The sequence below is a fragment of the Lipomyces chichibuensis genome (assembly GCF_038497645.1).
Source record: "Lipomyces chichibuensis strain CBS 12929 unplaced genomic scaffold V1513scaffold_3, whole genome shotgun sequence".
Taxonomy (NCBI): Eukaryota; Fungi; Ascomycota; class Lipomycetes; order Lipomycetales; family Lipomycetaceae; genus Lipomyces; species Lipomyces chichibuensis.
The window spans coordinates 103,677-128,548 of NW_027117455.1; the positions used below are offsets into that span (position 1 = coordinate 103,677).

Genomic DNA, 24,872 nt, shown 5'->3' on the forward strand with positions numbered 1-24,872 from the left:
AAATAAGAATATCATCGAGGTACACGACAACGAAGACATCAAGAAATGGTCCGAGCACGTCATTGATTAGCTGCTGAAATGTGGCCGGAGCATTTGTCAAACCAAAAGGCATAACGAGATACTCATAATGCCCGTAGCGTGTTCGGAACGCAGTTTTCCACTCGTCCCCTACAAAGGATCCGTTCATCGCGTTTTGGTAATTACCGATCATCGAAATCTCGAGTATTTCATGACCAAGCGTGCATTAAACCGTCGTCAGGCGCGTTGGGCCGAATTCCTTTCTCGTTTTCAGTTCAGATTACTTTCCGTCCCGGTCGCCAGGGTACAAAACCCGATGCCTTGATAAGGCGCTCTGGAGATCGCTTTCAGGGAGAGACCGACCGTCAGGTCCAAGCTGTGTTACACACCCATCTCTCTCCCTAGCTCCAGTGGAAATAGTTCCCCATGATTCCGATATTAAGAATGCGTTACGCAATGATCCAGATGTATCCGAAATAGTACAGTGATTGCGTTCGGATCGTCAGTCATCGGATAGGTTTTCCCTAGCCGATTATGAAGTCACGTTTGATGGACTATTAACATTTCAAGGTTTCATCTATGTCCCCAATGATACCGAGTTACAGTTGGCAATCCTGAAGCCGTACCATGATCACCACACGGCAGGTCATCCAGGTCGAGCGAAAACGTTTGAATTGGTTTCCAGAAATTACTATTGGCCGACTATTAGACGTTTCATCGTTAGATATGTCGCCAATTGTGCAATGTGTTCACGAATTAAGCCGGTCCGACATGTTCCTTTTGGACACTTGCAGTCTCTTGAAGTACCTTACAGACCTTGGACCGATCTATCTCTTGATTTTATTTTGGGCCTTCCTGAATCTGAAAATTATAATGCTATCCTTGTTGTGGTGGATCGAATGTTATCGGAACACGCGATACTACCAAAGCCGAAGGACTAGCTCGCTTATTCCGTGATAATATTTGGCGATTACACGGCTTCCCTAGTTCGCTCGTTTCCGACCGAGGAACATTGTTTACTTCACAATGGTGGCGCGCCTTATGCAGAATGTTGCATATTAGCCAGGGTCTCAGCACTGCGTTTCATCCACAGTCCGATGGACAAACCGAGCGTATCAATTCAACATTGAAGGCTTACCTCAGAGCATATGTCAATTATCAGCAAGATGATTGGGCATTCTGGTTGGCAGTAGCAGAATTCTGTTTCAATAATCATCAGTCGACAACCACAACCGTCTCACCTTTTTAATTTAATTATGGTTTTCACCCTCGCCTTGATTTCCAGACTCGTGCATCCGCTAATGAGGAAGTTACTCCCCATCGGACCTCTGGATTCATTGAACGTTTACAAAAGCTTCATGATTATCTCTGTGCAGAAATTCTCTTTGCTCAGGATATTCAAGCAGAACAGTATAACAAGAGTCATCGTCCGGGTTCTCGATTTCGAGTTGGTCAAGAAGTCTGGCTTCTACGTCGTCACATTCAAACGAACCGACCAGTGGCTAAGCTCGATTATAAGAAGTTAGGAAAGTTTCGCATTGTCCAGAAAATTGGTCGAAATGCTTATCGCCTTGATTTACCCCCGTCCATGAAGATTCACCCTGTGTTTCATGTTTCTCTTCTTGAACCGGCTTCCACTGAGAAAGCAATTCCAGGACACATTCAGGAACCACCACCACCTGTGAACTAGTATGTGGCATATAAGTTGAGATTGAACGCATGCAACGTTGACTAGAGCAGTCAAAGTCGCGAAATCAATGTTAGTGTTGATGTTCAAGCACCGATGAGTCTCAACAAGATGCAACAACTCATCGAAGAAGACGCACACTTGGTCGGCCAACTCCAAATTCTTAGTGACAGAATTAGAGAGGCAACGAAGGCCCGAGAAGGGACCTTACGAAGAAACCTACAGGAGTCGGATAGCGATGACAGTGACGACAGGCCTCAAAAGTGACGGGCTGACCATGACCTCAAATGCACGAATATCAGGGAACTCAAATTGGGAGCCACGTTAAAACAGTGGACCAATTGGAGGTTGGAGATTAACCGGGCATCCACCGCAACGTCGTCTTTCACTTGCACTCCGGATCATTGACTTTCTCTGGTCACCACCGGTACAAGACCTTCCATCGTAAGAAACAGAAACGCTGTCAACTGGTTTATTCGCTGTGACCGAAAGCACATGGTAAAGGAAGCCCGCGATCTCCATCTGGAGATTTTGAGTGACTACATCTATCAAGACGTTGTGGATGGTCATGAGCATCCAGATGCGTCGGCAGTTCACGCGTACATCGAGACGGTCCGCGACCAGCATTGTCATCCTGGTCACCAGGACAAATATTCTAAACTTTTGGAACAACCACATACGGCGGCACCCCGGTGATGAATATGTCTGGGAGGCATTCATCGCTTGGGTAGAGAAGACGGTTCGCGACCATGGGAACTTTGAAATAAACACTTACGGAAAAGATGGATTGGGCTAAGATGTTGCCAACGGCTACCTTTTCATACAATAACAGTCCGAACCATACACTTGGATGCGCCGTTCTGTACGGGTATGATAATGTTGGGGACCGACGTTCCCGAGGGGAGATACCTGCAGCTAAGGACAGGATCAAGAAGCTCCATGAACTCCGAATGACTCCGAATGACTCTTCGAGACCAATTCATCAAGGCACAAGAAAGACAAATCAAGAACTACAATCAAAGACATACACCGATTGAGTTGAAGAGAGGCAACCTCGTGAAACTGTCGACTCGCAACCTGAAGCTTTTTGTTTCCATGTGCGTGTTACTTTGGAGAATACGAAGGCTATCAAGTGTGCCCGAAATGTGGCGCTGAACGTTTCGCGAAGTATTCAAGAAAGCCTGGCAAAACTTTCACATATATTCCATTTGAGCCAAGGATCCGTGCCATTTTCAGTCAGAAGCAACTATCTAAGAAAGTGCAGGAATATCCATCCAAAGTGATATCACGGACGAGGTACAAAATTACATCAAAGCACAGAAAGGCTTTCCGCCACGACAAATATATCAGAATTTAATTCAAATGGCCGACGATCCCCTCAATTTGAGAAGACTGAATTACATTCAATCACAAGGCAACAAGTCTACAACGTCTGGCTGTCATGTACCCGAAAGGAGTGGGAAAGGGATGCGGCGAACGACTCAACTCCTGTTGGAAGAGCAAGACGGCTATCGACTCATTGAAGGACTCCAAGAACCTGGTGTTTCATTGCCGTTCATTAGTCCTTGTTTCAGCGACTGCGTCAAGTACAGTCGCGCAAAGATGACCGAAGTATTTGTCGACTCGACATTTGGTACGAATAAACACGGCTATGAGCTCTACTGTGTTCTTACAGAGAACGACCTTGTATCTCTGCCTCTATCCTACCTTCTCTTGGATACGCGTGGCGTCCATGAAGAGGGCAAGAGAGGAGCACGGTTGACCCGCGAGGTTTTTGCGAGGTGCAGGATAATGTCTGAATGTTGTTCACACCGACAAAGACTTTGCAGGTATCTAAATATTAATTTGACATTGTTAATTCTGGCCTTTAATTGAATTTTTTTTGGTAGAAGTGACAGCCGCGAGCATTGCTTTTAAAAGAGACAACGTCAGGGAATTTGTTGAATCGCATGAAAATCTGTACTCCGATCCGACCGTGTGCACGTCTAACCTCCATGGGATATTGCACCTGACCGATTGTGTTAGGAATTGCGGCCCCGCTTGGGGGTATTGGCAATTCACTATGGAGAGAACATGCGGAAATGTTGTTTCGTGGCTGCAAGCAACAAGTTGAAGGATGAAAGTCTGAAATGCAGAAGAGATGGTACATTTCAGAAAATATCGGGCAAATCGCGAGGATATAGTTACGTCCGCGCTCGTGACAGCCCGGCCAGAGTCAAGGTGCAATATCTTTGGTACGGAGGAGGAAGGTACCGCAATCACCATCAACACTCGTTATTATAAGTTGTTCATTTCTTTGTACATTAGTTCTTGTGTATAGTAGTGCTTCGTTGATGTACCTGCGTGGCCGCCCGAAGAGACAACAAAAAGCAACCATCCGCGCTCTTGGGTCGTCGGTTAATTTTGGAACTGGGCCTCGCGGACATGAAATTGAATTACCTGGAGAGCTGTTCAATATTCATTTTGGTTTGCCAATGTGCTTTATGCAAGCGGGGCAGGCGAAGTTATTAGCAAAATCTTGCAAGACGAGGAGGATTTTAATGAGGTGGTTATGGAGGATGAGGTGTCAGCTGCAAAAATTTCTTCATTAATAAGATAACGTATTCAATAAGATCAACCCAAGGATAGAGAGCGGTAAGCTCAATTTTACTTGGAGTAGAACTGTTCTCCCCGCTTAGAGGGGCTGATTCACCACATAAGCCTTTCACACATCACCCAGCTCAAATACCAGAGTGAACCGATAACTAGTGAACGCATATATGAAAAGGTGGGAATGGTTGGGCTGCGTAAAACCAATTAAACGCAGTGTGCTAATATGCAATTTTGGTAATTGCATAACTCTCTTATTATTAAATTTAAAAGCTATTATTGATTGAGATGTAATTTGGAGATTTCTACAATGTAATTGTATTCTTAAGCTTTACCGGTCATGGGCTGCATCCATGTGGGATAGAGGGAAGGACGTTCCTGCACACCGTGGAGATATCCGTCGAAAATTCCGTTGGGGAATGTACTGTGTTCATTTTATTTAGCAACGTTACGGGAGCAGATGCCGGAAGCGATAGGGAGCCGGTGGAAGGGCCGAAGGAAGGATGAATGCGGATGATTGGTCCCACGTGCGGGTCGGAACGAACATCGGAGGAGAATCGCTGTTGACTATGAAATAAGCGTTTATCGTTTAAGTGTGTCGGGTGGGGGGGAGATCAACAATTTGCGAAGTATATGCTTGGTCAGTGAAGTCAGTGAAGTATCAAAATAGGCTTAACTGGTATCCAGTCCATAGTCACGTGCAAACTATCTTTGGGTCCGGTGGAAGCGTTGGGACCGCGGGGAAAAAGAACAACAGATCCGGGGGGCTGAATACAAATATTGGGAAGGCATAAGTGAGCAAAATCTCCGGCCCGGCTCGCCAGGGTCAGGGCACGTGTCTTTCGGGCGTCCGGCTATATTTACCCGGCTTTTGTTTACTTTACTCTTTGCCCACCGCGATCACTCCGAGAGACAAAAGACTGGTGTCGTCATCTTCAGTCTTTCATGGCCACTCAAATATGAAGAATATTTTTATTTTGAGTGCTGGTATTGATAGACGACAGGTAGTTTGTGTAGAGCAGGTTTGTGTTTTCGATGCAATAAAATATTAGTTAATATGTTCTTGCTGCCTACACCGAGAGACGTCCACGGGTCATACATAAAGCGGGGAAGACTTTCTTATGTTCAGGGTATTCTTTGGCTGGCTACCAGCGGATGCCCGGGACCCAATGTCGGTGCCAAACACGCGAATGGTCACGGCCACTGCGGGCATGTGGGATATCACCAACCAATTACGAACCCGGGTCGGCGCCCATTTGCCGATGCTTATGATATACGATGGCCTAGTATACTCGTTGATTGTAATGGACTGTGTAAATAAGCGGTGACTTTGACTGTGTTGGGGCCATTGCCTTTGGCTAGATGGCAGTTGTAAATCCTAATAGTATACTACTACTATACAGTATCTGCAATTGACATACTTATGTCTTCCAGTACAGAGTCTGTTGGCTAGTCTCCGCAACTATCAATACAATACATGCTATTATGAACCACAGTTAACAATTAATCGGCGAACAGGTCGGTCGAGCGGTCTAGCTATGTACAATTATTGTAGAGATCTCCGCTGGTCTCGGGTAAGAACGCAAGTGTTCTGTGTCGTTGCGAATTGCGGCCCAACCGTCGCAGCATTGAGATTCATCGTATTCTTGTGACCAGAACAAGTGAGCCGCAAAATGCAATCGAGAGCCGAAGCGCCGCATCATTGCCAAACCCGAACCCTGGAAGGAACGGCGACATTGCATTTATATTCTCAGCGTTCCTCCACTCGTTGCTACCTGTCTGTTTTGCCAACACCCTCCTCGCTCCAGTCTAGTTCTCGTGTGTTTGATCGCTGGCTCTCAACCATCATGACAGAATCAAACCGAATCAACGGCATTAGCAGCAACGGCAATGGCAACGCTGTCCCCGTCGTCATCGAGGCCCACAACGTCCTGGCCAGTCCCGTCCCCGCAAAATACTTCGAGTAAGTGTGCTTTATTCGCATTTCCAGTACGCGTAGTGCCAGTCTACAGCGTATGTCAAGCATCGAGCGCAACGAGTTATGTGCGTGCTTCTGTGTTTTACGCAGTATGATATGAATTCATGCGCTGGTCCGGTGTGAGTGAGGATGGCGACAGGAACACTGTCGGAGCCACTTCTGATTTCACATCCGCCGGCTTTCGACTTCAACCACGCGCGCGATGGAACAGCATTTCGTTCAGAAAATGCGCAGTTGCCCCGTTGGGTAAAAGCGCCGGTCGTGCTGCAGTTCCTATACCTACGCTCCCACACAGCTGCGGCTCAGTGTCCCAACACCTTAGATTCGCTAAAGCTAGTGCTTCCACTTCCACCGGAAGACACAAACCCGTGTACGGCTCAAAATTTACACTTTCGTTGTCGTATCTATCCGGACCACGCTCAATTCCTAGCAATGGCATTTTCGCTTAGCTGTACTAACAACCCGAGTTGTGACACATCTAACTTTCATGTAGGAAGCACCCCAGCAAGCCACATATTTCCTCCCTCGCCGAGTACACAGCCCTGTACAATGAGTCTCTGGACTCGCCAGACACGTTCTGGAGTCGCATGGCTAGCGAGCTCCTCACTTTCTCTCGTCCGTATACAAAGGTCCAACATGGAGGGTTTGAGCACGGCGACTCTACGTGGTTCCTCGACGGTTTGTTGAACGCGTCCTACAACTGTGTCGATCGGCACGCTTTCGCCGATCCCGACAGAATTGCCATCATCTACGAGGCTGATGAGGAGAAGGACTCGCGCAAGATCTCATATGGCGAGCTTCTCCGCGAGGTTTCTAAGGTTGCCGCCACGCTTAAGTCCTTCGGCGTCACGAAGGGCGACACCGTTGCCATCTATCTCCCCATGATTCCTGAGGCCATCATTGCTCTTCTCGCCGTCGTCCGTCTCGGCGCGATTCACTCCGTCGTCTTCGCAGGCTTCTCGTCTGGCTCGCTTAGTGACCGAGTGCTTGATGCCAACTCCAAGGTCGTCATTACTACTGACGAAGGTCGACGTGGCGGCAAAGACGTGTCCACAAAGCGCATCGTCGATGAAGCCCTGAAGAGCTGTCCCGATGTCAAACACGTTCTTGTCTACCGTCGTACCGGTGCCGCCATCCCATGGACTCCTGGCCGGGACTACTGGTGGCACGAGGAGACTGTCAAGCACCGGCCATATTTCCCACCTGTCGACGTCGCCTCCGAAGACCCCCTGTTCTTGCTTTATACCTCTGGTTCCACCGGCAAGCCCAAGGGTGTCCTTCACACAACCGCTGGATACCTGCTAGGTGCCGCCATGACTGGCAAGTACGTTTTCGATATCCACCCCGGCGACGTCTACTTCACTGCCGGTGACGTGGGTTGGATTACCGGCCACACCTACGTCCTTTATGCGCCTCTCCTCCTCGGCGTCACCACGCTTGTCTTTGAAGGTACTCCCGCTTATCCCAGCTTCTCGCGATACTGGGATATTATCGAGAAGTACAAAGCCACCCAGTTCTACGTCGCTCCCACTGCTCTCCGTCTCCTCAAACGAGCCGGTGATGAATTTATCCACCACGACCTTTCCTCCGTGCGCACGCTGGGTTCCGTGGGCGAGCCTATCGCGCCAGAAATCTGGAACTGGTACCACGAGAAGATTGGCAATGAGGAAGCTCATATTGTCGACACATACTGGCAGACCGAGACCGGGTCAAATATCATCACTCCGCTGTCCGGCGTGACCCCGACCAAACCTGGCTCTGCCTCTCTCCCATTCTTCGGAATTGAGCCCTCCATCATCGATCCTGTTTCCGGCGAGGAGCTCTTTGGCAACGACGTCGAAGGTGTTCTCGCCATCAAGCGTCCGTGGCCCAGCATGGCGCGCTCAGTCTGGAACTCGCACGGCCGTTTCCTCGAGACCTATCTCCACCCATACCGAGGCTACTACTTCACAGGTGACGGCGCCGGTCGTGACCACGAGGGCTACTACTGGATCCGAGGTCGCGTCGACGACGTCGTCAACGTCTCGGGCCACCGTCTGTCGACTGCTGAAATCGAGTCTGCTCTAATCCAGAACCACAATGTCGCCGAAGCTGCCGTTGTTGGTACACACGACGATTTGACCGGCCAAGCTGTCAACGCCTTTGTCGTCCTGAGAGGCGATGTCGAAGAGAATTTGGTGGACATGAAAAAGGAGCTTATTTTGCAGGTACGCAAGTCCATCGGTCCGTTCGCTGCGCCGAAGAACATCATCATAGTCGGCGACCTGCCTAAAACCCGATCCGGCAAGATCATGCGACGTATTCTCAGGAAAGTCCTAGCCGGCGAAGAAGACGGTCTGGGCGATATCTCGACCCTCTCAAACCCGTCCGTTGTCGAGGAAATCATCGCGACCGTTAAGGCGTTGAGAAAGTAAAGGGGTGAGGATATCGCTTATATGGTAAATGAGGTGTGTACTGTGTACAATTGAGTAAAATAATCTCTGGCTTTTGTTGATAGCGTCTTAGTTTTTGGTCATGTGTTTTTGTATAGTGAATCATAATATGTTTAGTCGTCATCACTTTTGATCGCAATTATCTTCAGATTAGGCTTCCAAGATATTTGTGAACTGCCGATGTGGATAATATGGCGTAATTGGAAGAGTTAACTGTGTATATGCTATTTTAGCATTCATAATTGAGCTAAAGTGAATTTAAGTTTGACCGTACACACTCTAATCGAAAACCCTTTTTCTGGGCTGGATGGGACGTAGCTTAATTTCATTGCCTTCCTTTCCAAATTCCTCGGTGGATGGGCATATACTTGAATGATCGATGATGCCGTACGCACTGCGGTTTATGTATGCAAAGTTGATAGGCTGGTTTGGTTTGGTTTTGCATTTGCATAGTCGCTAGCCTTATTGTTCCATAGAAAGCGCTTGGTAATAAGACAGAATATATGGCACACTTTCTTCACTATCACGAGCTGTAGATTATGCACATTCTGTGTACAATGGACAATTCCTAGCTGTGCCTGTAAAGAAGTAAATCACTGTTTTGATTGGTTATCAGCATTTACGGTGATTTACCTGTTGGTTGTAGCGCGTTAGCCTTTCTATTGCTCACAGTGGAATCAGCCGTTCACAGATAATTTGTCGTAGTGATTTCTTGCCGTCAGGCAGTCAATTAGCATTATAGCCAATTAATTCAGTTTATTGACTTGCTCACTCGACGAAAGCCGATGCCAAAGCAGCAAAAAAAGAAAATGTATCGCATAATTAGAGTTTCGCCATTCGATGGCAGAAGCCCAAAAGAAGTGAGTGCCGTATGTGAACGCTGGCTTGTACTAACCTGGGGCAGCCTTATCCGAGCGCGCGGCGCTCCCAACAAGAGCATGTTTGTGCCGTGTGAATTTCCTCCACAGTTTTACATCGTGTTCTTTGCACAATCTACTTTGTTTTGTGGACATTATCTCGCGAGTGCAAAGTTGAAGGACGGTTGAATTGGGAGATTTGACAAAGGCTTGGTTATACTTTGCAGTTTAGCTGCTGCATTTTATTGGATACAGGAATAGCGGACAGAGCACACAAGTCCTTGTTTTGGTGATATCGCGTTTTCTAAGGGGACTTCGTGCGATCGTCTACCACTCAAAAAGTACAAAATACCACGCATAGTGCGGCCATTGATTGGAATTATTTGTTTTCGTGATTTCGGCGTTCTCGTTCGCAAGTTCATAACAGCTGGCTGCTGACCCCATCGCAATGCATTTCTCAATACCGTCCAGGTCGGCCCACCAAACGACGCTGCCCGGCTCCCCATCATTCAAGGCCAAATCCCGCGCATCGCCACACCGTACAGGCTATGCGCCATCACTCTTCGCGCGACTACGCTCACTAATCCTCCACGCGGCACCCTCGACCCAGAGCTCGACAGCGCCCGAGAAGAAACGACAGTCGAGCCGACGCACAACTTTGTCGGTGCTTGTGATTGTAGTTTTCGCTGTGGCGGCGGTTCTTCTCACAATAATGTACGTCCTCTTCGGCAACATTGCAACATTGGATCCTACCGGCCCTCACGTCGTGCTTGTGCTCGGGCTCGATAATACAAAGTACAAAGATGACTATCTCGCCAAAATCGTCGAGAATAGAAAGGAATACGCCGACGCGCACGGTTACGGGCTCTACGTCCGATATGTCTCCGATTTCAAGAATCTCGTTCACGACGTCACGAAGCAGGGATGGCTAAAACTGCCGCTCATGCGCAGTGCGATGCAAGAAAACCCCGGGTCGACGTATTTCTGGTATTTAGACCAGAACGCGATTATCATGAACCCGAACTTGGATATTGAGTCGCATATTACGGACGTCAAGAGATTGAATAGTCTCGTATTACGGGATGTTCCTGTTGTGCCGCCCGATTCGACAATACGCACCTATCGGCACGTCCCTGCTGATCGCATGAAGTTCATCATCGCACAGGATCACGAGGGTTTCCAAACTGGAAGTTTTATCCTTAAGAATGAAGAATATTCACGGTACGTTCTGGACGCCTGGTTCGACAAGTTATATCAGGAATATAAATTCCAAAAGGACGAAAAAGGTGCTCTCGAACACCTCGCACAATGGCACCCGACCGTGCTCAGCAAAATCGCGATAATTCCGCAGCGTATATTTAACGCTTATCCAAACGGAGTTGGTGAGTCGATGTATCAGGATGGCGATTTCGTCGCCAGTTTATCCGGGTGCGATACGCCTGAGCGGAGTTGCTTGCGCGAGTTTGAGAGACTGTGGGACAATCGGGGGCGGGTCGTCAACTGAACACCAGAGTACATAATATTGAACGGTTTATAGATGGGTGTAGGAATATTCTTGTTTGTGTTTGTGCTCGATGCGGAAAGCCATTTTTATGTCATCTTGGAGATAATCATATACATATGAGGTTCATTTTTTGTATCATATTTTGCTAATAAATTAATTACTTCCGAAGGATGATAGTGGAAATGGATGTGTGGAAACTAAAACACGGACCCGAATATGGCACACGTCGACATAAAATAGCTTAGCTGTGAAAATATACATATATTGCTGCAATGCTTAATGCTGCTGTCCATAAAGTGGTCGTAGCAAAAAAAATTCTAGACTGATGAAAATAAATCATGCGATAAGCATTGCGTCAAAAAAATCTCGGAGGAGCCTGGGAGTTTATCGCCGCACCTGACCAAGCCCAACCGGACCAGCTTAAAGTGCAAATCCAATTACAACGCTATCTTCACCACATCGGATATTTAGCGACAAGCGTCCGTCGCTAAGCGACTTATTCCGTGGCAATTCCCATTACCGCTACTGATTAACGAAACACTGCCATGCAAGCGGCGCAGCCGTCGAATACAGCCGGGCAGCCGTCGGCCACCAGAGGAATCCACAGCCCGCCGGTTGCGAAGCATGCCGAACGTGATGTCGCTGTTCCTCCGGGAATTGTTGCATTGTTTTTAGCGCGGTTTGATACTAAGCGCGGGTATGCTACTTTGTTTTTATTGGAATTGGCGGGTGGTGGGTTAATCCGGATTATGTAGATATGTTTTCGATTGGCAGAAGACGGCATCGAGCGGTAAGTTCAACTTTTGTCAATATTTAGAATTATGGTATAACATAGACTATACGTGTAGCTATCACTCTCGACATGGTCGAGTTCAAAGCATTCCCATCCGGACTTCACCATTCGAAGCAAGACGTGATTTACTTCACCCACGGCGAATTCTATTCCGGTGTCAGTGTGTACCGGCAACTCGAGACTGACAACCCAGTTGAGCGATTTTCGAGAATGTACTCACTTGGAGTGCTAGTTCCTGGAGGGATAATATTGAAAGCGCGAGCTGCGTACGGTGCTGCTGGACGCTTGGGGCGATGCTGGGGCCATGTAGAAGGATTAAAGACACTGTTGAGGTAAATCAACAAGCAATCCTTAGAATTTGCAAAGTGGCTAATTATTATAAGTGAATATGTGCGGAATCCAAGCGACTACGGGCCTCTAGAGACATATTACAGCCTGTACGGTATGTCCGCCGCTTCGGCTTCGCCATCAACAACGGCCTCGACATCGTCAATGCCGCTGGAAACAGCGCTCTACCGCCCTCCACGTCGTCCATTTGAACTAAGTACGTCAAAACTAAAAGGCTACGCCCCTGCCTCAGGCTCCGACAACGACGCGGACTCCCTCGCGGGCTCAAACCTCATCACTTCGCCGCCCATCCTTCCGAAGTCCCATCCAGCGCATTCGTTGCCCTCGTTTCTCGACACATTCGGGCCCCTCGTATTCAAAGTCTGGAAAGCGGCACTTGCTCGGGAACGAATATTGATTGTAGGAGACGTGCCGATTGAGCAAGGCTGTCATTTCGTCTACGATATCGCCATCCTCGCCAATATCCCGAATTCGATCGCGGAATTACTCCCGATACCAGCTTACCGAATTCGTCCATTATATGCGATCGGCGTATGCGACCTCGATTACGTAAAATCGTTGTCATCACTTCCGCCCGCAGAGGAAGCACGCCAGAAGAAGCATAGTCCGTTCTATGGATGGATAGCTTACACAACGGATAAGATCCTGTTGGACAAATCGGATTTATATGACGTCGTCATAAAATTGCCCCCGTTAACGACATCAATGCACGCCGCTGCATCGGCTCTTGCCCAGTCTGGACCTGGATCGCCGCAGTCGTCTGACCATTCTGCTTTATATTTCCCAGTTAACGAATCCTCAGGGCGGATATTATATCCCGTGGTGTATTACACTAGCTCGCCAAAAAACCACTTGAAGGCGTCAATTCGGGATATGCGACGTTTCCAGGCGTTGGAAGCACAGATCGGATATTCCATTGATCCGCGACATCGATGGTACAGACAATGCTATGACCACACAGAAGCAGAAGAACAAGCGACCGCGCTAGAACGCCGGTTGACATCCAGCTCAGGGTCATCAAGCGGATTCTCGGCTGGCCAAGTTGCGCCGTCAAGCGACGTAATGGCATTGCTCTCATCCCAGGATATGACGGATGCGACTGACGAAGACGAGATTTACAACGACGACCCGGAATTATTTTTCTCGACCAAGACGGATTTGCAGACTGAACACCCATCTTGGAAGCAGCTCACGTGGCTTGGATTTTTATGGTGGGCATCGGCTGGTGAAGAAGCGCGGATAGACGAGGAAGAAATTGTGGATGCCATGGCCCGGAAAGGCCTAGAAAATAATGACACAACCACGTCGCTCGATCATATTGCTGCTGTCGGGCGGGACACGCGCCCGTTGCTCCTTGACGATTCAGTCTCGAGATCGTCGTCAGTTGCAGCCACACCAATGGCAATGTCCAACGAGGAAGAAAGCTTAATGTACATCACTCCATTCCAGGATCTGGCTCAGCTCGACGACGTATTACGAAAACGGGCAACCGTGGCACGAAAGGCAATTACTTCAGAGGGTGAAGAATCAGAGGATGAAGTCGCGACCCCGGGAACGGCTGTAGCAATCTCTGAGTCGTCGAAACAAGTCGCCATAATTGCCTTCTTCCACCGATTCACGGCCCGAATATTCTCGGAACTGGCGAGATTGATTCAAGAGCAGAATCTTATCATTCAAAAAGTTGAGCCACGACGGAAAAAACGCAACGGTGCCACACGTAATGACCAGCTGCAAGACGCACGACAGACATTGTGGATCTCGAAAGTAGATATGTTGGCCATGGGTCTAGATCCTTGGAGCGAGAGCGATTCGAGATTTGTGAGCACAATTGTCGAGAGATGGTGGGGTGGGCAGATTGAAACGAGGCGAGATAATGAGTTTTTGAATTCAATTACATTTTGCTGTTGATTTTTTGTTTTCGCATTATTAATGTGGAAGATGAGGGCGTGGTAAAAACGTCGGATTTGGTTCTGATTGTATTATATAGACATGGCGAGGTTGTTCTCCGTTGTTCGTTGTTCGTTGTTCTCTGTTGAGTTCTCCGTTGTCATTCGCTTCTGAGTATCATTTTTTGGTGTCTTTGGGGGAAATATTTTACCTTTCATTCGTTTCGCGTTTTATTTCCAGCTGACTTTGATCATGGTGTTAGTATAACTTGCATAGTAATACTTTATTGATCAACGAATCGAACAGATATAGTCCTATCATACGCACATAGTACTAGAACTTTATACGTCACGCAACTATCTGCACCGCACAGAACCAAGGAGTCAGTCTAGCCTATATAATCATCTATAACTCATCATGCTGGGGCTCTTCAATTTTTTCCGGCTCAGCTTCTGCTGTCGAACTCTCCTCGAACGACATGGTCTTTGTATTCGGCATCACAGTCGATATCAAGATCGTGGTGGTAGCACTTGTAGACGTGCCGTCTTCCACCGGCTCTTCCTCCGGTTCATCATCGGGGATTACTAGCTCTTCAGCACTATCTACCTCAGCGGACACTTCGGCAGCGGCAGCCGACGCACTTGCACGTAACTCCGCCTCTATAATAGCCAGCTTCTCTTTTTCTCGCTGAAATATTGTTTTCTCAAATTCTTTCAACTCCTTCATCTTCTCCTCCAATTTATCCAAAATCATGCTCTCACCCTCGTCATACAACCATTCTAGTGCACCCGCCGCCTTTCGCAAAAATGTCTGGCGTTCCTCCTCATTCGAATGCTCTATGAACCGCTGATGCTCGTGCTCTATCCACTCGCGTATCCTGTACGAATAAGATTCAATATCATTGCGGACTGCGTCTCTAGCGTGTCTGCCGCTGTCAAGTTTGTCGAATGCACGGAGACGGGCTGTTGAAGAAGCTTTAGTGGCCCGGCCCATATTGCGGGACCCGCTGTACGAGACGGTGTACTTCACGGGCTGCTTGACAAGACGGGGCTTCGGCGGGAGCGTCGCCTGTGGCCTCTTGCTGGTCGTCGACGAGGATGCGGTCATTGATTCCGAGTCCGTGGGCGCCTCGGTGGCAGCGGTAGTCTCCGTTGTTGATCCTTCTGGGGAAGATTTCTCGCCCTTGAAGTAGTTGAACACTTTTTGCTTGAAATCCTCGGCTTCAGAGTCATCGCTTTCGGCAGGGACAACTGGACGCGTAACATTACATTGCCACGACACGCCGTGCACGTCGAACACCCTGCTCACCGTCAATTCGGCGTCTAGAACAAATATCAACTCTGTGCAATTATTCGATTGAAGAAGTTTCTTCTTAGATTCCTGAATACTATGAAGACCATAAATAAACAGCGGCCGTCCATCTTCTCGGAACTCCAGTGTGGCTTCTTCAAGGTTCTCAGGCAGCTGCAGCTCGATGAGTGATCGATTGCCAGCCGAACCCTTGGGGAACAAAGCCTGGGTACCAATAATACCACCGTCAGAATTCGAAACAACAACATCGTACTCCCAAATCGCGGGATCCAACACATTGATTTCCTTAGCCTTGAACTGTTTCGACACACTCACACCTCTGAATGTCGCACCCATAACTGCGGCTTCATCGGCGTTGACGTTCTTCGACAACTTGGATGCATCCCCTTTCAGAACGTCTTTAATTAGAACTTGCTGGAAAATAGGAACACGAGTAGTACCACCCATCAAAATAACCGACTGAATATCTAAAATATCCAAATTCGCGGCTTGCAACGCGTCGTCGAACGGTTTGGTGACACGGGGCAAGACATCTTGTATCGCATCTTCGAATTCGGCTCGACTGACCATGGTACGAAAATCGATGTCGTCGTACAGGCTCTCGACTGACGCTTTGACTTCGGTGTTTGCGCTCAAAATAGTCTTGACGCGTTCCGCTTCTTTGTGCAATCTGACTAGTGCGCGTGGGCTGGAAAGAATACCATCGCCATGGGCCTCGATAAAACGCGCAAGTAGAATTTCGTAGATCCGCTGATCTAGAAGATCGCCTCCAAGGTTCTGATCGAAACCGACACCTTCGACTGTAATATTGAGAGTTGATTTGCCAAATCGGTGGCCCCGTTCTTGAACTTCCTGAAAGGAAACAAGGGTCGCCGAGGTTGATCCAGCTCCCATGTCCAACACAAAGTGATATTGTTTTTCGTTGCCGAATGACCTTGCCGACGCGTAATTGATAGCTGTAGCCACTCCATCGGGAACTAAGGCAGTCACTCGCACACCCGCGATTTCAGCAGCGTCAATTATCGCTTTTCGCTGTACTGAGTCAAAATATGGCGGAACGGTGATGGCGACGTCGTAGATCCTCGAAGTTGCAGAGGACTTCGGTAACATTTCCTCCCCAAGAGCTTTGATGTGGGATATAGACATTGCGAGTAGCTCCTCGACCGGGAACGACGAATCATCCGTCTTAAATGAGACGGTAGATCTGTTGCCCGACGGGATTAGTTCTATTCCATGATGTTGTTCCAGATACGTTTTTGCCTCGGAAGACGAGACGGATCGCCCTAGCAGGGGCTTAAAATGTAAAAACGCGGCGGATGGTGTTCGCGGTGCCTACTATTGTTAGCTTGCCCATCCTCATTGTTTTAAATGGATCTTTCAAGAATCCAAATAATAATATAGCTGATTACACACAATTCCGGCGGCCGCGCTACCATATAACCGTTCTTCTCCCTTGAATGCAACTCCAGACACATCTTTCCGCTTGGAGTCCCTCGTGAGAACGATCTCGAACGGAACACCAGGAGCGACGAGAGCGGCTTTTGTGGTGGACTGCCCAAAGTCAATGCCTAGAATTGCAGCAAGCGCCGGTGCTGGTATCAATACCAGCGTAATTAAAAATGTGAGAAACAGGAGAGGTCGCATTCGGATCATAGGTGATGGAGAGTCGCGGGCATGTATGTAGTGACACTCGATATCGTATGCCGAATGAGTAATTGACAGTTTCAGGTCCTTCCTAGTAAATATACCAAGCTGGCCTATAGGTCGGAGCAAATACGTCCAGGAGATCAAGTGTACTAATCAACAGTGTAAAATATTGTGCAACCGCTTTCGAAGGTTCGTAGATGCTACGTGTGCAGAAGAGCACTTCGCCCCTGATTTTGGCGTACTTTTGGATTCATTTCTACTGCTCTGTCACTGGTTCCTGTCCCTAATATGAGTGATAGACTCGCCCCAATATAATTCCGGCTTTCGAAGAACTTCCAGACATGATATTTTCGAATTCGTTAAACCTTTCAAGGATAAAGCTGATAAAAGCTTAAATCAACACACGCAATGTTATTAGCACACGCTTATTAAAATACTGAGAAAATAGTTGTATGCAAAATTCAACCCGAGCCATTTTTTGGCTTAACCTAACCCCGAGATACCATTATTGAGGACTCGTTGAAGTATTTTTTATAAGGCGTTAGTGGTTTAGCGGTAAAATTCGTCGTTGCCATCGACGAGCCCCCGGTTCGACTCCGGGCTGACGCATTGGTCAAAGAGTGTGTTCTTTTTTTACATTTGACTTTGTATATTCAAATGTATTACCTGCAAGTTAGATTTTCATAAGGATTTATATTATAGTCAGTGGTGACTTTTGATTTTGTGGGCTGATTTATTGGAGAAAAGCCAAAAGCCTTTAGTTCTTGAAAGCTTACCTACCCGTCAAGGTCAGGCAAGAATGTGCAGCTATGTGTCACCCAACACCAACTGATACCAGTGACCACAGTTCATATGTCCATTGTAAAACACGATGGTAGCTACTGATCGTGACTTTGACGATTGTCCAGATATTGCAAAATCAGCGCCGACACTTCTGCGCGAGTTCTCATATCGCCTCAACGAGGCGCTTGCGTGTGGCTGCGACGATTCGTCATCAGAACTTGATGTTACATCGGTAGTATCTCAGATTGAACCGTTCCAAGATTCACCTCAGCTTATCGATCCGATACTTGAAGACACAGTCGTAGCTGTTTGCCGTGCGTTTTTGGCGACCAGAAGGCAGTGGCATTGCCGAATTTTGTACGTGCTCGTCAAGATAAGGGGCCCCAAAACCGTGAGCCGGTTTTTCCCCAATGATGTTGCGTTATTGGAACGCATTTTGTGTGAAATGGAAGAGAGCGAGGGAGAGAACAGACAGTGGGAAAGCAGATATGTTCTGTTGACTTGGTTGTCTGTGTTAGTGCTTACGCCGTTCAATTTGTCGAGTACTGGGAACAACATAGCCTGTCGGATATACGCGCTCACTTGCAAGTACATATGTGCACCTGGAAGAGAACGGGAAGCAGCGGCAAGTGCATTAGCGAGATATTTGGTGCGAGCCGATACGCAAGCCAAATATCTCCCGAAATATATGGAAGATTCAAAGGCTGTATCTACATCAAACATTTTTGCGATACTAGGAACGACTGCCACAATTGCTGCGCTGTTCTCATTAAGCTCACCCCAGGACCTTGAGCAATTTCTCCCCCAGATATCAGTTGTTCTGACCTCCATGAAACGTTCTCAGAATGCTAGTGCGAATGCTCACCTGCGAAAAGTGCTATGTAAGGCAACTTACAGACTTGCGTTGTGTTCTCTCGCACTATGTTCTAGTGAAGTGCCAGAGTCTGTTGAAAACTGTCTCGGCGAGCTGATATCGACAGCACTGGCGGACAAAGACACATTAGTGCGTTATAGCGCTTCAAAAGCAATTTCACGTGTCGCTCAAACGCTCACCAAGATTGATCACGAGAATGTCTTCGTACCCGAAATTATCGACAATCTTTTCGCATCATGTTTCCCAGACTCAAAAGATGCTGCAGCTGACAGCAGGACTGCGGATAGATGGCATGGTGGCTTACTTGCTCTCGCGGAGCTTCTCCGACGACACGTATTAGCTTTTCCTGAGTACGCCATGAAGTTGCTCGATCTGACTCGTGCAGGTCTACGATTTGAAATCCGCATGACCACACATGCTATCGGTGCCAATGTTCGTGATGCAGCATGCTATGTTGCCTGGTCGTTGTTTCGACACTATCCGGGCCTATGCAATGGAAACCATGCAACAACAAAACTCGTGCAAGAGACACTCTCGGAGCTAACGCTAGTGGCATGTTTTGACAGAGAAGTTAATAATCGCCGAGCGGCCGCAGCAGCAGTACAGGAATGTATTGGTCGTCATTCAGAAGTGGTCGAGAATCTAGAAACAGGCATTGTTCTTGTACAATCTTTAGATTATTTTGCCATCGGAAGCCGGGCACATGCGTGTCTGGAGATATCCAGACGGACGTTTAAGTTGGGAGTCCCACATGGCATGAAGGAATTTTTGATCGAAAGGGTCATATGCAGTTGGGACGTCGAAATGCGGAGGCTGGCTGGCAAAGCACTAGCACTAATAGTGTCTGATGAAGAGGTAGCTGGAGAATACGCGTTGAAGCTGCTGGATATGGCGAAGGAATTACCAGATGGAAAATCTTTCGATGAGAGGCATGGATATATATACGCCTTAGGAGAAGTTCTTGATATTTTGCCAAGTAATGATCCGACGATTCCGACCATCATTCAGCGATTGAAAATTATTTTTGACAGCATGCAATTCCCAGCTCACCAAGCCTCCATACTATATGATGCTGCTCTACACGTCATTGGCCCTGCGGCATCATTATTTTGCCCCAACGGTCACGATATTCCCCAAACATACATGACAATTATAGAAGAGTCACTGTCACGTACAGGTGAAGACCCATCCACATCGACCGTACACTCCTCAGCTTGTTCGGCCGTATCGCGACTACCGAACGGAATTGTCGATGCCCACAGATGGATTGAGTATGCCAAGACTGGTAGACCAGGTTTTGTTCTCGCTCTTGGCAGCCTTCGACCACACGTGGATGAATCAGTAATCATCTCTCTCTGTGACCTCGCGTCCGCGTCCCAGAAAGAATACGATATCTCCATTCGTGTTGCTAGTGTCCGCGCATTTGATGCGCTTCTCTCATCGGATGGAGACTGGGTCTCAGATAGTCCTCTTTACATATCAAAGATCCTGGTAGCGCTCACGTGTGGTCTCCAAGACTACACCACACTTCCGTCACGCGGTGACATTGGCTCTCATCTCCGCCGAGCATCGATCAAGACAATAACAGCTCATGCGACGAAGCTCTTTTCATCTTCAGAATCCTCAGACGAAACCATCATTCTAACGAATCTGGTCCGCATATCGTTGGAAAAGATGGATAAATTACGTCTAGACTCACTAAGGTCGTTACGCGTCATTGTCCCATTACTTCGCATCGACGCAACCGAAATCCAACAAATTACCGCTGAGCCGGAATGTAAGAATGACGACATACTTACAAATGCGCATGGACAGTACTTCAACCATATGATCCGCCTGTGCGGCAGTACAGTGTCTTCCCATTCTCGCGCTGCGACTTTAGGACTGGCTGCTTGCGTCGGTGGCGGAACAGGGGAAAGCGTTGTACGTGCTGCTCGCGATGCGGTTATGAATTTCTTGGCAGCTACCGAGATGGCCGACAAGAGCCGTCGATTCGTACGCTCAGCGGTCGAATTATTTATCGAGAAGGCGGAACCTGCACCAAGCACAGTAAATCGCACATCGCCGAAACGAGATTTCGAGATTGCAGAATTGATTAGTTTATTTTTTGACACGAATGCACTTGCGGAGGAACAGTCGTCCTTGTATGTGCAGATATATAATAAAGCTGCCAGGTTATACACTCTTGCGACGAAGACAAATAACGCGCAAAGAGTCGGTGTTACTATTGGATTGTTTAGTGGGCTATTCACTGCTGCTAATGCTAGTGGCAAAGTCAAAGAAGCTGCCGCTAGAAAAGTTGTTGGCGTGCTCATTGGTGATATGAAGCAGGTAAGTTGCTTACATCTCAAGAGGTAGTAAGTACTAACAGTAATAATAGGCCCGGCAAGCAGCTTCAGATGCGCTGTTCCTTCTAGCAACCGAGAATGGAGCTGAACAAGTTGAAGAGATATTAAGTGAAATAGACTGGGCTACCTGTGATAACAAGGAGGCTTTAAAGGATGCCGAGAAGCGAATTTGCGAATCACTATTGAGGACTGGATAATATGAAAGAATCTTTGTAATATATTGACATATGCTATGGGGATTTGTAAGACATAACGATAGAGTCACGCTTATGCGATAGTTGATCAATATTTCCAGTGCTTCTAGCTGTTAAGAAAGAGCTATTGAGCTCGTAATGTAATTTTCCCAATAGGGTTTGTGCGCTCTATAGTACAACCGGGACTTTTATTCTTCATATACAAACGCGTGAAATACTTATCGGACTTCAGCGTTTACCAACGATGAAGCAAGGACAACCTTACCATCCTTATTAATCAGCGGTCTTTCACCATCGTCAGTCTTAAACACAACCTCCAACTTCTCATTTGTCGTGAAATTAGGCTGCAATGTTTCGAAGATCTTCTTCTTCGGGTTCAACTGCTGCTGCGGAGATCCGTCGAATCCCTCAAAGAAGACTTTGTCACCCGCCTTTGACCCTGAAGGTGGGATTGTAAGCTCAACCTTCTCCTCATTCGCCGCGCAGAGAACCATGGCCTCAGACTTAATTCCTCGCATAGTGACCGGCTTCAAGTTTGCAACGACGATAACGTACCGCTGCTGCATGTCCTCGAGCGGGATATGCTTCACGAGACCACTGCAGACAGTTCGCGGGCCGCTAGGATCGCCCATGTCAATCGTCGACACGTAGAGCGCGTCCGCATCGGGGTGCTTGACAGCCTTCTGAATGAATCCAACACGCAAGTCAATGAGCGCAGGAGTGATTGGCACAGCTTCCTTCTTCGCAGGCTGCGGCTTGGGGCCCTTCTCTTTCTTGGCCTTGTTGTTGTTGGTGCCTAAAGCAGCGGTGCTGATGAATGTCGATTCATCTGGCTTGTGGGCCATGAAAATCTCAGACTTCTGGACTCTGTCTGCCCAGAGAATGATGTTAGCGTTGGATTTGTACTCGTCAGGAGACCAAATCTCGGCAACTGGCTGCCTCACACGCCCGTAGGTGATTAGATCCGCGAGCGATGGCTTGTCTGTGCCGAGGATGAACTTCTTTCCACCTAGAGTAGCATTAAGTTTGGAAGCTGATGAGGGGAAGTTCTCCGATAGAGCGAGAATCTCGGTCTGCTTGGCTTCTTGCTCTGCCGTGAGGATTGGGAGCTCCTTCTGAATTGCAGCGACGACTTGCTATGAGTTATTTTTTTAGCAATCCATGACCATATACAAATAGCTTCACTGTGAAGCCAAATTGGAATAGATCACATACATCTGGGTCAGCATTCAGCAGCATCGCAGACGCGAAGGTCTTAGACAGCAAATCGAGAGCTGGATCAGACATAGCGGATTTGGTCGAGTATCTAAATCTTTCGGAGGGCAAACTCAAGAATTGCGGCTGTATATACTGTAATAGGGACAGCCGTAAAGATTTTGACAGTAAAAATCTGCACGTACTCAATTGTCGTGTGATAATGGGGCTGTTCATCGGCCCTCGAAAAAAAATTGGTGCATAAGGCACGCCGGGAACTTACCTGATGGTGTGTGCTGAATTCACAGCTGTAATCTGCCATTTCTCGAACAAACATTCGTCATGGGCTTTCACTACACTTCTACCCGAGTTTCTAGATACGAAATCCCGCAAAGCAACTGGGTTTGATATAATGTGATTTGAGGTTGCACGAACCCATACGATACGATATGATTTGGTGTTTCGTAATATGACCATATATGGCCCATATATTAAACTCAATGGTTGTCATCGACACCAACGAGCCCATTAACGTGAACGATTGTAGATTTCTGGCTACAAGTGGATTCAACGAACAAGTTACTCAATCCTTTTACGGATTAAGGAGTGTGCCGTCGAGTTAGTCGTAATATAGCATCCGCGGAACTCGCAATGAATTATCCATTTTAATCCTAGAATATCGAGTTCGGAAGTTACAAAGAGAGGAAACTGTATTAAACACGGTAATTCAAAGAGCCAATTCGATGTTACAAAACTCCTCGCCTGATATGCCAGAATAATGGTAATAGTCGTTTAGGAAAGTAGAACCTTTACGAAAGAGGACGGATCCAACCTAACAACCTGCCAGGTACACCCCCACCGATAACGACCCATATCTTGCACCAAATATATCAAGCCAAAAACTAATTTACTCTTCTCCATGAACAAGTACATACAATACATCCCGTCTCAAATCTTTGTTACCGCTCCGCAAAACCACAATACTGCAGTACCAACTCGTATTCCTAGCTCTGATTTTCTTCAGGAACAAAGATGGTTTCGCCAAGACCAGTGGATTCCTTCTTGCCCTGAGATAACCGCTGATCAAGAGCTTGCAATGCCAATGCCCGCCTCCGTTCCGCTTCTGCACGCACGCTACCCGGTAAAGGTGCGACGGCGCGCTGTCTAAACTGGCCATTACGCAAATTCGACGCCTCAACATCCTCTTGTGAAAACGGAACACATATATGTAGCTTGACAAGAGCAGCGAATATCCTGTCTGCGAGGTATGACACGGCGGGTGCGATGGCATCCGGGAAAAAGTTCGCCATTGAGAATGTGTCGGATGCATCACCGCGAGTTGTAGGCAGATGATGTGGAGAATGTGAAGCCCCTGATATTCCGACAGGGGCAGTAGAAGGTGAGGCGAGTCCGTTCGCGGTCACCGGTGGAGGAAGGATGCTCGAAGCCGAGTAGAACTCCACACCTGACGATACATTGCTGACACGATAGAATCGGAGATATACCCAGGAGGTGAAGAAGCCAGACCACGTTAACAAAGCTGTAACACGTGCACCCAATAATCCAAATATGGTATTAATGAGGAGGAAGAGCGCTGGAAAATGCTTAACTCGAATCTTAATAATTCCCCTGAAGAGTATGACGGTGTGTTCGGGCACAAGTTGCTTAAATGCAACTAGGAAAGCTGACTGCACAGCTACTCCGCCGCAGATAGTCGTAAACCTAGCACCTACATTAGCAGTTGCTCAACCAAGCGAGCTATTAAAGAGGATTATACTCAACGTCAGTGTTTCCGGTTATGACGAATGCAAGGATATACAGTATAAACACGATAACATTAGGAACAACCGAGACAAGTAACAAGAATTTCGCGAGCTCTCTAGTTCCCCACACGCGCTCACAATACCTTGCTCCGTAATAGAGTGTCGCAATCGCAATTAATAGTGAGAAGAGGTTCTGTTCAACAAACGTAGCCGTAATGAATGTCCATGGGAACACGATCGAAACTGCGGGTACAATTGTCAAATAAGACACGTAAATCGATGAAAGATCTATCCGCTTGTCGGGAGAGCTTGAAGACAGCGCGAAATATGCTGAATATCGGATAATAGCGACAATTATCGAGGTCACTACTGACAGAGCCAGTGTCGCCTTGGTCAGAGGTGGCAGATTGACACGCAGCATCCCGCTGGCGGAGGGAATCGATGGCCGCGCCAATGCTACTAATATCGCCTTCTAGCGAGTCGTTCAGCAGAATATGCCTAGACTATATTACCGATCGTCGGTCGATCAATCCTTTGCTGGATTATGTGTGTCCTTAGTTAGGAGCGCTTGATGCCGTTGTCTAAACATAATGCGCCGCCGGAGTGTTCACTTTCTGTTTTGACATTTACGCCTAAAGGATTGCGACATCGTGAATGACATTCCC

The 24,872-nt window shown here is 47.7% G+C and overlaps 9 protein-coding genes and 1 non-coding gene across 10 annotated transcripts; 7 read left to right on the forward strand and 3 right to left on the reverse strand.

Annotated features, from left to right (window-relative positions):
* Positions 1 to 2,200: 2,200 nt before the first annotated feature.
* On the forward strand, positions 2,201 to 2,401 carry V1513DRAFT_422881 (uncharacterized protein; the record flags this gene model as incomplete). Its single annotated transcript, XM_066896002.1, has 1 exon — positions 2,201 to 2,401. One exon carries the CDS (start codon positions 2,201 to 2,203, stop codon positions 2,399 to 2,401), a length of 201 nt encoding a protein of 66 aa, XP_066755770.1.
* Positions 2,402 to 2,964: 563 nt separating this feature from the next.
* Positions 2,965 to 3,830, forward strand: V1513DRAFT_163138 (uncharacterized protein). The gene is made up of 2 exons (XM_066894254.1): positions 2,965 to 3,534; positions 3,595 to 3,830. Exons 1-2 carry the CDS (start codon positions 3,068 to 3,070, stop codon positions 3,620 to 3,622), a joined length of 495 nt encoding a protein of 164 aa, XP_066755771.1. The 5' UTR covers positions 2,965 to 3,067; the 3' UTR covers positions 3,623 to 3,830.
* Positions 3,831 to 6,076: 2,246 nt separating this feature from the next.
* V1513DRAFT_436997 (uncharacterized protein) lies at positions 6,077 to 9,066 on the forward strand. The gene is made up of 2 exons (XM_066896857.1): positions 6,077 to 6,257; positions 6,766 to 9,066. Exons 1-2 carry the CDS (start codon positions 6,142 to 6,144, stop codon positions 8,684 to 8,686), a joined length of 2,037 nt encoding a protein of 678 aa, XP_066755772.1. The 5' UTR covers positions 6,077 to 6,141; the 3' UTR covers positions 8,687 to 9,066.
* Positions 9,067 to 9,678: 612 nt separating this feature from the next.
* On the forward strand, positions 9,679 to 11,233 carry V1513DRAFT_437001 (galactosyl transferase GMA12/MNN10 family-domain-containing protein). The gene has a single exon (XM_066896858.1). It carries the CDS (start codon positions 10,010 to 10,012, stop codon positions 11,063 to 11,065), a length of 1,056 nt encoding a protein of 351 aa, XP_066755773.1. The 5' UTR covers positions 9,679 to 10,009; the 3' UTR covers positions 11,066 to 11,233.
* Positions 11,234 to 11,442: 209 nt separating this feature from the next.
* Positions 11,443 to 14,410, forward strand: V1513DRAFT_462069 (uncharacterized protein). The gene is made up of 4 exons (XM_066899918.1): positions 11,443 to 11,762; positions 11,821 to 11,855; positions 11,914 to 12,190; positions 12,242 to 14,410. The coding sequence occupies exons 1-4, from the start codon at positions 11,611 to 11,613 to the stop codon at positions 14,112 to 14,114; spliced, it is 2,337 nt and encodes a 778-aa protein (XP_066755774.1). The 5' UTR covers positions 11,443 to 11,610; the 3' UTR covers positions 14,115 to 14,410.
* Positions 14,356 to 17,223, reverse strand: V1513DRAFT_437005 (Hsp70 protein-domain-containing protein). Its single transcript, XM_066896859.1, has 2 exons — positions 16,818 to 17,223; positions 14,356 to 16,736 (listed from the first exon to the last, which is right to left on the reverse strand). The coding sequence occupies exons 1-2, from the start codon at positions 17,055 to 17,057 to the stop codon at positions 14,499 to 14,501; spliced, it is 2,478 nt and encodes an 825-aa protein (XP_066755775.1). The 5' UTR covers positions 17,058 to 17,223; the 3' UTR covers positions 14,356 to 14,498.
* A 366-nt stretch (positions 17,224 to 17,589) lies between these two features.
* On the forward strand, positions 17,590 to 17,660 carry V1513DRAFT_t9. Its single transcript has one exon. It is a non-coding gene; the product is annotated as a tRNA-Gly (tRNA).
* V1513DRAFT_394167 (armadillo-type protein) lies at positions 17,590 to 21,419 on the forward strand. Its single transcript, XM_066895326.1, has 2 exons — positions 17,590 to 21,039; positions 21,089 to 21,419. Exons 1-2 carry the CDS (start codon positions 17,923 to 17,925, stop codon positions 21,251 to 21,253), a joined length of 3,282 nt encoding a protein of 1,093 aa, XP_066755776.1. The 5' UTR covers positions 17,590 to 17,922; the 3' UTR covers positions 21,254 to 21,419.
* V1513DRAFT_462072 (uncharacterized protein) lies at positions 21,265 to 22,698 on the reverse strand. The gene is made up of 2 exons (XM_066899919.1): positions 22,466 to 22,698; positions 21,265 to 22,386 (listed from the first exon to the last, which is right to left on the reverse strand). Exons 1-2 carry the CDS (start codon positions 22,679 to 22,681, stop codon positions 21,469 to 21,471), a joined length of 1,134 nt encoding a protein of 377 aa, XP_066755777.1. The 5' UTR covers positions 22,682 to 22,698; the 3' UTR covers positions 21,265 to 21,468.
* A 357-nt stretch (positions 22,699 to 23,055) lies between these two features.
* On the reverse strand, positions 23,056 to 24,756 carry V1513DRAFT_437012 (eukaryotic integral membrane protein-domain-containing protein). Its single transcript, XM_066896860.1, has 2 exons — positions 24,222 to 24,756; positions 23,056 to 24,166 (listed from the first exon to the last, which is right to left on the reverse strand). The coding sequence occupies exons 1-2, from the start codon at positions 24,626 to 24,628 to the stop codon at positions 23,449 to 23,451; spliced, it is 1,125 nt and encodes a 374-aa protein (XP_066755778.1). The 5' UTR covers positions 24,629 to 24,756; the 3' UTR covers positions 23,056 to 23,448.
* Positions 24,757 to 24,872: the final 116 nt, after the last annotated feature.